Source organism: Protopterus annectens, chromosome 13.part0 (assembly GCF_019279795.1).
Source record: "Protopterus annectens isolate FY-2018-M chromosome 13.part0, PAN1.0, whole genome shotgun sequence".
Classification (NCBI taxonomy): Eukaryota; Metazoa; Chordata; order Ceratodontiformes; family Protopteridae; genus Protopterus; species Protopterus annectens.
The window spans coordinates 218,807,986-218,818,604 of NC_056747.1; the positions used below are offsets into that span (position 1 = coordinate 218,807,986).

At 41.7% G+C, this 10,619-nt stretch overlaps 1 protein-coding gene across 1 annotated transcript in view; it reads left to right on the forward strand.

The window, feature by feature from the left end:
* Nucleotides 1-3,959: 3,959 nt before the first annotated feature.
* MIER2 (MIER family member 2) overlaps nucleotides 3,960-10,619 on the forward strand; it is a 397,788-nt gene continuing 391,128 nt past the window's right edge. The window contains exon 1 of the mRNA XM_044053751.1: nucleotides 3,960-4,104. Coding sequence (XP_043909686.1) covers nucleotides 3,970-4,104 — 135 coding nt within the window. The 5' untranslated portion in view covers nucleotides 3,960-3,969. The remainder of the gene's footprint in view (nucleotides 4,105-10,619) is intronic.

Below are 10,619 nucleotides of genomic sequence, written 5' to 3' on the forward strand. Positions count from 1 at the left end.
GAAATGTTTGACAGATATGCAGTGGTTTATAATGTATAATGTTTGCAACTAAAATTGTCAGTATGGTTCATTTTCATTTATACACATCTATAATTCCTTATGTCATACCTGATAATTTAATAAAGATGTTTATTGTTAAAAAAAAAAAAAAAAAAAAAAAACACTACCAGAGTCTGAGATAGTAGTATCAGTGAATTTTAAATTCCTTCTATAGGGAAGGATCACTCTAACAGTACATCCGTATTGGTGTTATTCCAGCCTACTTTGTCAACATTCTGGTCAGAGTTTAACCTCGTTTTTATAGATAGGTTCATAGATTTGTACTAGGCTAACTGCCCTTGCAAGCTCTTTTAAGCCTAGCCAATTATCCCTTGTGAGACTCAAACCCTACAACTTGTGTTTGTAAGGCAAACACCTTAATCATTAGGCCACCCTCCCAACCCCGTTATATTCCTTCTAAAGGCTTTTACTGGTACTATGCCATTGTTCTATATTCTTAGGTGTGAAAGCTGTCATGCAAAGCTGGTACTGCTATAGTTCTTCTTTTCTTTCGATTTCACATCTTGCATGAGCATTAGAAGTCCAGAATTCATGACTGCAGCAATAAATATAATCTGAAATATACAATTATGGTAAGTTTCTGACAAAGCTGTACTTATCACTGTAACAGTAACGCTATCCTTTCTTTTACAGCATTCAGACATTTCTCAACCACCTACTGTACTGTTCTGTGTTATGTAGATGGGTAAATGGGTACAGAGGACGTTTTTGTGGATACAGACTCTCTCTTCAACCATCCTTCTGTAACTATCTCAGTAGGAGGGGAGACTAAGTGAGACCTTCCCCTGAAGCTGAAAGAGGGCAGCTGTGGGTAACTGTAGTCCTTTGGGCTCTTCCCTTAGTTCAGATATTCAACACAAGAGATATGGTATTTCCGCCTGCAGGGCGGCATCCGATATTACACATTTTGCAGGCTAACATTGACTGCTTGGGACCCAGCTTTGCAGCACAGAATGTTGGTCAGGGCAATCCACATGCCATCCTGGCAGAACGTAGTGGCAGACCAGCTAAACAGATAAAGGCAGATCCTCATGAATGGATGTAATAAAGAAGTTTTCTTTCAGCTAGTTACCAGATGACAGTTGGAAAACTCTGCTCAAAAGCACAGTGCAGGAGGTTTGGGCAGTAGATGCATTCTGCATGAGTGGGATAAGTCTGTTATTGTATGTCTTCCCTCTGATCCCCTTATTCCCTGGAACGATTCAAAAGTTTAGGCAGAATAGGTCAGGGATGTTACCAATAATACCCTTTTGGCTTAGACAGCACAGGGGAAAACATCTGGTGCTTCCCACAGCAGTGGACCTGCTAATACAGAGCAAAGGGTCCCTTGTGCATCTCCCTACTGGAGAAGCTATGATTCACACCTTTGGTAATCTGATCCTGCTGCATTATAGGCATCCACTTTCAGAGTGGCTCTGCTCAGTGTTAGGGAGGCAAGAATGTCTGCTGCTAGGAAATCTTGTTTTTCCAAATAGAAGAGGTTTTACATATGTCATCAGGCAAGCAGCTGTGCACTGGTGTCCCTGGTCCTTAAGTACGTGTGACCTTTCTGGAATAGGCTTGGCTTACACTTCCGTTTAGGTTCATTTGTCTGTTTTCTGTGTTTCAGTCTCTGTCTTGAGATCAGTAAAGAAATTTCTTAAAGGGGTGCAACATGTAAGCCAGTTATGGAAAAAAATAGCACTCCCTGGGATCTTAATTTATACATTTAGAAAAACTTACCTAAGCCTTCTCTGAGCCAGCAGCCACAATACCAAACGTGTGTGTCTGTGTGTTTGTACCATTCATAAATTGGAAGATTAATCTGCCTGCAACCATCAGTTGTTTGGCCCAGAGTGTGTTGGAGCTTTAATGTGCAAACCCCCCTTCTGATTCATAGGGATATGATAAGCCAGAGAAGAAATTCACCCATTCCCAAAGTTTTGACAGAGGAGTTCTTGAGTCATACTATTCCGTTACCTGTTTTCTTCCATACACCCCTAAATAATGGGAGAAAAAGATTTATTTATTTATTTATTTTGCATTCATTAGAAGTGCACAGACAAGGTATTGTTTGCAAAGGAAAAGGAATACTATGAAATTTAGTCATTTGTTTGCCTCCTGTGCAGAAGAGAGAGGGGGGAGCATTTACAGCAACAGCAGCAGCAAGCATAATAGAAAAAAACACAAACCACCAGGCCAGGTTTCCAAGGTTTATTCCAGTAAAATCTCTAGCACTTCTGCTCACAGCCCTCAAGGAGTAAAACAGTACATAAAAAACTGCACCATTTATAAACTGTCACACCACCATTATTCAGTTGACACTAATTAAACCATTTAAAAAACTCCACCTTATTAAATAAGAAATTTCTAGTTGCAATATGTATTCTGTCCATGGGGAATTAAAGTGCCATATTTCAGTATAAAAATTCACTCTTTATACAAAAGTCTATCTTATATTCATGTTACCATACTGACTAACATGCATTTGTTCTTAACACGGTACCTTGCAACCCTCCAACTTCACTACCATGATGCACTTTAAAGTGCATTGCAACAGGACTCTCAACCCAACCCCTTTTAATATCTCTTGTGTGTTCTTGGTCTTGTTTTGAACACACACTCTTTCCTATATAAAATTTGTTGCAGGGACATTTTAATGCATAAGTTATCCCTTCTGTATCACAGCTGTACTTACATTTCACTACAAATTTCTCTGCATTGATTTTTATCAAAACTGTTGACTACACATTTACAACTAGAACACCATCCACAGCGTGTTGTCCGTACTAGCATGATAGTGTCCAAGGGGGAGCATATGTCTGAATATACTGTCTTTAATTGACTAGCAGGGTGTGTACAGATGGCTAGTACACAGGGTAAACACCTGGTAGTTAGTCAGGGCTCGTAGACCAGGGCACAACCTCAACTGTGGCGTTCATTAAGGGGTTAGTATCTAAGCCATTGTGTTAGCAGCCTCTTGAACATTTGTTCATTAGCTCTACTCCTGCAGACTGGGTGTACTGCAGTCCAGCCACTCTTCTCAGGTCAGCTGTTCATCAGTCTGAAGCTCTGAAATCGTCTCCGCAGTTAAGGCTACTACAGCAGGTTTTTAAACAAGAAACCTAGTACTATTGTTTGGAGACTTATAGTAGTAGTAATAGTAGATTTATAAATAAGTCATTGTTGCAGTGCCATGTCCCTCACACCATCTTTTCATACTCATTGGATACTAGGCATTGTAGATGAGTCCTTGGGTCTGTGTAGCCTTGTGGGGAGTCCATTTACTACTTTCCTTCTTGAGTTGGTTGAGATATTATTTACCTTTGCTGTTTCCTGTTATAGTCCTTCCCTTACCTCTACTTTTGTTTATAAAGACTTGTGTTAGTTTCTGTATGCGAAAAAAAAGATCTAAGATGGTATGTAGGCAAATGCTGACTTTATACTGGGAGCATGAAAGCATTTGCTGCACCTAGAGGGGGAAGAGTGCTGACCTCTAGATGTCAGGCTGCATAACTGAGATACATGTGGATAAATCCCATTTTATTTTTCCTTCCTGTTCTAAGACTAAATGTCTTTTTTTCATTACTGAATGATAGTGTCAGTGCTATAGAACATTTGGCATTGAGTAATGCTTGTTTTGTGTATTCTTTACTCTGCCTTGCTTTGAAGCACAAGCCCTACTCTTTATTTTGATTTCAGCAGTCTTACATGAAAAAATACACCTTATGCCACAAGATCAGTGTGTGGAAATCATTACAGAATTGTTTGTGACAGTTATTTAATGGCAGCCAGTTGCTTTTTCAGCTATATGGTAATGTACTTCAGTCAGAAATGTTGCCATTTGGCAGACTTTTGTGTGTATCTACAAGGAAAAATAAAACGTTGCTACACAGTGGTGATTATCTCCTTTGTTTTGCAGTCAGCACAATGGGCTCACCAGACCATCAATATAATTTAATGGGAATCCTGAAACAGGGATTCCACCTACACGAAAAAGAGGATGAAGTACAAGAAACTGAACAACCCAGGGAGGTGCTAGAAGAGAGTCTAACAGAACCTCAGGTATTGTCTTGGTTCCAGCTTTGAAGAACTGTAGGACCTTGAATTTACAGAATGTGCGGTGGTTTGTCCCACCTGATGTCTGCATGTTGTGATGCTTTCAGACCCATCTAAAGGGTGGGTACAGGGATGTTATTGGCCTGTTTTATATTTAAGCATCTTCATTTTCAAGGTAATGAACTTCATTTTTGTCTGTCCATATCAAGAGGTGAGGTCTGCTGCATTCCCTCAGATCTCTGTTTGTCAGATTTTTTTGTCCTGAGTTCTCTGGGAAGAAAGAGTTTCAGGGCACATTCCTTCTGGTAAAACAAAATATGTTCTGACAGTGAAGCTTTCTTTATTGTGTAAAGGAATCATCCCTGGGTGGCCATCCTCTCAAGACAACCAGGAAAGACCTTATTTCCAATGACTTACCAATTTTAGCCTTGGAGATTGTATTTCTGCTGTCTCTTGTGTATCAGTGTCCTGGCTTTTGCGGTGATGTGTTTTGGTTGGAGGCTATGTCAAGTGCCCCCCCCCCCCTTTCAGTCAGCTGAACATTGCAGAGAGTAGATGGTCAATACCAGTCTTCAGAATAGCAAGCATCCTGGGATTTGATGTTACCTGAGTAGCAAGAATTCTGGAGGTGGGTGTTGGTCGATTGGACATCAAAGGCATCCAAATCTGCCATTTTCCAGGACTACAGAAACATTTCTTTAAGTGTCTGTGCATGGGTCTATGATTTCTGATTGAACTGTCAGAATGTTGACAGATATAACGTCAACATCAAATTGTTGAAACTCAACATCGTTATGTTGAGTGCATGCACTGGGGATTACCCTGGAGCAGGCTTAAACCTGCAGCAAATGATTTTGTAAAGGGGTAAACCCCCACTTTTACACCAATACCTCTTGCTAATTATATATACTAACTTTGAGATCGCACAGTCCCTAGCGCAAAGGGAAAATTCCCAAAACCAAGGATAGTTGACCTTATGCACGTTAATCATCCGTTTCAGTAGACTAAATGGTGATGAACAGACAGGCGTCACCATTGTGCACATTCGATGCAACATCATACAGCTAGCAATAGATGTATATACATTATGTAAACACACACACACACAAACAAATATATACATAAATACCCGCACCCACATTTATACATACATACACGTACACACATATATATGCATGTATCATTTGTCATATATATGAAATATATTATATATATATATATATATATATATATATATATATATATACACACACATGCATACACACACATACATATATACATGTAAGTATTTGTATATGTACATGTATATACACTTGTGTATATATACACACATATGTATATATTTTATGTACATAAATACGCACACACACATACATGTATAGAGATATATATACCTATAGATATATAGATGTGTATATGAACGTGCACACACACACACACACACACACACACACACACACACACACACACACACACACACACAGTTATGCAAGTTTTGTGACGGTTTAATTTTAAAATACCAATGTCTTAAAAACTGCAGTGTTGAGAATTCATGATGTGAAGTTGTTCAATCTCACCGTTCATTCTCACACATGAGTTCGGAGCCGAGTCGGCCGCTTTCACAAGCTCAAGGGTTTAGATTAGCTCGAGGCCAAGTCCCTATCCCATGATGCTCTTTGTCTCACCTCAGATCTAGTTTGCCGCTGCAACAGATCGGAGGTCCAGAGAGCTCGGGCCAGTATTTCTTTCTTTCTTCAAACTTTTTGGACAGTTTTACATACATTTCCTTATATAGTTAGTGTGAGTTTGGCTAGTTAGCCTTGGTGTGCTGTTTAGGCTTTGTCTTTACTGTTTGGATGAATTTCTTTGTCTTTATAGAGTGGCTGCTCTTAGGCCTTATTGGCCGTGTTTTTTTGTTGTTCCCTATCTCGTTAGTTTAGATAGTTAGAAAGTTCAAAATACTTTTATCCTTAGAGTTTAATAAGTTAGCTTTGTAGATTCACAACTTTAGTGTTTTTTGCTGTGTGTGTGTGTGTGTGTGTGTTATTAGTTTAGTCTAAGTTTTTCTTGATTGGGAACCAGATTTGCATAGATACATACATACATACATATATATATATATATATATATATATATATATATATATATATATATATATATATACTTGGTTGTTCACTGGATATGTACTGTTTTTTGATATGGTTGATCAAAAGGAAAAACAAAAATCTGGATTTAAGAAATGCCCTAAGTGTGGGGAGAAAATGTCTATAACTGATCTGCATGTCAGTTGTGTGTACTGTTTGAGGGCAGTCCATCTTCAGGAGGATTGCTCCGTCACTCCCTCCATTAGCAGCAGGGTGTTACTGGAGCGTAGGAGGAAACTGGGTAGACAGAGGCTTGCTGAAACCAGATTTCCAGGAATCATTAGACAAGGCTGACCAGGCTTCTAAGTCATCGAAGAGCTCAAAATCATCTAAAACTTTGTCTGAACCGAAGTCATTGGCTCCAAGCCTTACTGTGAAGGTGCGGTCGCCAGTTCCACAGTCTTTGGAGCAGAGCACTGAGCTGGTGTTTCGGCGCCGGTCCCCGGTATAGGAGCCGGTTAATGAAACCTTGAGGTCACCCATTTTGCAATCGGTGGCTTCCTTGATACCTTCTGTTCGTTCTTCGAGAACCCTCCCCGATGTGGATGTGGACCGTGTGGTGCAGAGGCTTCTTGAGAATCTGGCACTGGCCAAGCTAATATCTGCTTTGACCCAACCAGTTTCGGAGCCAAAGACTATGTTACCTGCTGTGTCTACTCCTCCTCCTCCGAGCCGGGCCTTCAGAGCCAGGGGAGGTGGAACTGATGATTGTGGATCCTTTGGAGTCGAGGCCTGTTCCACTGCCATCGGCTCCGTCAACTCAGACTACTTTTGGTGCCGTTCGAGGAGTCTGGGAGCTGACACTCTCTGATCGGCTCCGGGGGGGGGGAGTCTAACCGAATGGTCGGTTCTGACCCTTCTACTTGGAGCTTCGGCTCCTTCTTCTGGGTCAGAGCCCACTGTGTTGGCGCCGGGGAGATTGCAGTCTTCTTCAGATCCTACATAATCAGGGTCTTCCTCCTCCTCCCCTAAAGTGCCGCTTTCTGTCTCTACATCGCAGGTCCCTGTAAAGCGTCGAGACCCAGAGCCTCAGGTAGCCCCATTGGGTGACCCATGTTCTACTGAGACCTCACCAGAAGCTCCCACTGATGAGGTTCTCAGGAAGAAGCTTTGCAAGAGGAGGCATTTAGACTCCCCACAGGAGTCTATTACATCAGACACTAATTTTAGTGGAGTCAGAAGGATCCCCACGGTCCCGCTCGGAAGATATCTCCTTTGCTGATATCCTTGAAATCCTGAAGCAGAGGGGTGACTGGCAGTCCGTTAGCCCTACTGATGACGAGTCAGTGCTCCTGAAGACCTTTGGGTCTCAACCTTCCACTTCCTGGATGACTCCACCTTTCGATGAACTCATGGAGTTGTTTGCTCAAAGGGCGTGGGAGTCTCCTGATACTGTGGAACCTGTCCCTCGGAGGCCCAACAAATTTATTACTTCACCCCAAGGCAAAATGCTCCTTACCAAGGGAGTGCCGGTTGATGCCATGGTGGTGGCGGCGGCAGCCATTGTGTCCATCCTCCTAATAGAGATTCCAGGATGATGGATAGGTATGGGAAACGCATCTTTAGTTCAGCTACTTTTGCCATGCGATCGCTCAATTATTTGACACATTTTACCAGCCTTCAAAGAGATCTCCTAAAAGAGCTTGGAGATGCTCTGCAGGGGTAGTACAGCTGAAAGTGTCTCGGATAAGGTGATGGCCCAGCTCAATACCCTTAATTCCATAGTTAATTTGTCCATGTGGCTCATTTCTTACGCAGCCGATGGTTCGAGTCGGGCAGCAGGTTCAGCAATAGCTCTTAGGAAACATTCCTGGATGCGCTTATGCTCCTTTGCGGAAGCCTTCAAGTCTTCTTTCGTTAATACCCCATTTGATGGCTCGTCCCTTTTCAGGCCTAAAGTCAAGGACACCCTCACTAGGTGTGAGCAAGATGGAAAGGTAGGAGTCCATTTTTCCACTCCTACAAGACTGTACCCCAAAAAGCAAAAGGGTGGAAAAATGTGGTTCCGGAAGTCCCAAGGAGCTTTTCAGAATGCATGTAGTGAACCCCCTCTCCAGGGGCAGAGGAGGGGTAATAATGGAAGGTGCCGCCCAGGTGGCAGAGGGGGGGGGGTCTGCAAAACCAGGGCGACGGGGATCAGTTCTTTGGCAAGCCCTACCAGCGCTCCTGAAAGGAGGCCCGACTGTCCTACTCTGGAGGCAGTTAGGAGTCGCTTGTCTTTGTATCCAGACGCCTGGCTAGAAATTACAAAAGATTTGTGGGTACAAAGCATTGTTACCAGAGGTTACATCATCCCGTTCTCAGAAACCTCACCTGTTTGAAGGAAAATCCCAGACATTCTACCCAGTCTCAGGGATCAAACAGCCATAGAAATCCAAAGGCTGCAGGAAAAGTCATCCAGCCAGTCCCAGCAGACCAAATAGGATCCGGAACTTACTCCAGATTCTTTTTAGTTCCAAAGAAAACAGGGGACTGGAGGGCCCATCTTAGACCTCAGCAGACTCAACACCTTCATAAAGTAGTAGTTCCGGATGGTCATGCTTCAGTCGATTCTTCCGTTCCTAGGAATGGGAGATTAGATGTGCTCTATAGATCTCAAGGATGTGTACTATCATATCAAAATGGCCAGAGCATCCAGAGATCACTTACCTTTCTGGCTGGGAGCCAGTCACTACCAGTTTCAAGCACTGCCCTTTGGTCTCATAACAGCCCCCAGAGTGTTTACCAAATGCATGGCAGTGGTTACGGCTCACCTGAGGTGTCTAGGATTCCCAGTGTTTCCATATCTGGACGACTGGCTCCTCACCACCACCTCCAGGCATCAACTAATTCAATCCAAGGATCATACTTTCAATCTGTGCTCTCAGTTAGGAATAACTATAAATTTTGACATGTCTGCGTTGTCACCATCGCAGCATATCTCCTTTATCGGAGCAGACTTAGACACCACCACCGACATGGTAAAATTGCCACTGGACAGAACAGTCACTCTTCGGCAACAAGTATCCGGCATTCTGACGAGAAGAAAAGTACCATCCTCTCAAGTGTTGAAACTACTAGGTACTATGGCAGCAATGCTCATAACATTTCCTCTGGGGCGAATGCACAAGAATACTTCAGTGGTTACTCTTCACCCAGTGGTCTTACCAACAACTTCCAATGTCATTCTTGATGATGATTACAGATTCATGCAGAAAGGATCTTCAGTGGTGGTTGACCAGCCATCGGGTAACAGTAGGTCACCCTATCAATATACTTTTCCATATCCAATATTACTATAGGCCCACCCTTATCTGCAGGCCTTATCATTATATTTGGATCATTCCTTAAAGTTCTTAATGCCTTTCTTTGTTTAGGTTTTAATTGACGCATATACTAAATTAGTTGAACAGGAATTATATGAACATGATGAGAAAAATAAAGGAAAAAAGTGGTATGGTAATTTAAAACCTAAACAAAGAGAGGCATTAAGAACTTTAAGGAATGATCCAAATATAATGATAAGGCCTGCAGATAAGGGTGGGCCTATAGTAATATTGGATATGGGAAAGTATATTGATAGCATGAATGGTATGTTAAGTAATGAGGAATATTATAGCAAAATTAGGTTAAATAAGGTAGATAAAGTTATAGAACAAGTGTTTACATCCTTGAATATCTTATACAATCAGGGTAAAATTAAAGAGGAACTTTATAATTACTTACTGGTAGATAATCCCACTATATCTTGTATACAAGGTGTCCCAAAAATTCATAAACATCCCTCAAATCCACCCATGAGACCAATAGTTGCAGGAAGAGGATGGGTTACGGAACCCATATCCTTGTATTTGGAATTACAGTTAAGACCAATAGTTAATAAATACCAACATATTTTGAAGGATACCAAACAATTTTTAATTAAGCTGTATGATGAAACTTCAAAAGCCACTCCTGATGAAATAAACTGGCTAGTTACATTAGACGTCCAGTCCCTCTTCACCATGATACCCAGTAAGGAAGGCATAGAGTGTGTTCGGAGATTACTGCAAAGAGATCAGACGTACACAAGTATACAGATTAATGTTATATGTGAACTATTGCAAATAGTGTTGTACAATAACATTTTTGTATTTAATAGCCAGGTATACATACAAAGGGATGGCGTAGCTATGGGCACCTCTTGTGCCAATAGCTACGCCAACCTTGTAATGGCAGACTGGGAAGAGAGTTGTTGGTTTAAAATGATAGAGTTCAAGAGAGAGGCTCAATTCTACACCGGATTTGTGGATGACCTCTTCCTTATTTGGAAGTCTGGAGAGGTGGAGCTTAGTGACTTTCTCAGTAAGGTGTTTTTTGGGTTTAAAATGATATGAGAAGAGGGGATTCTAAACGGAG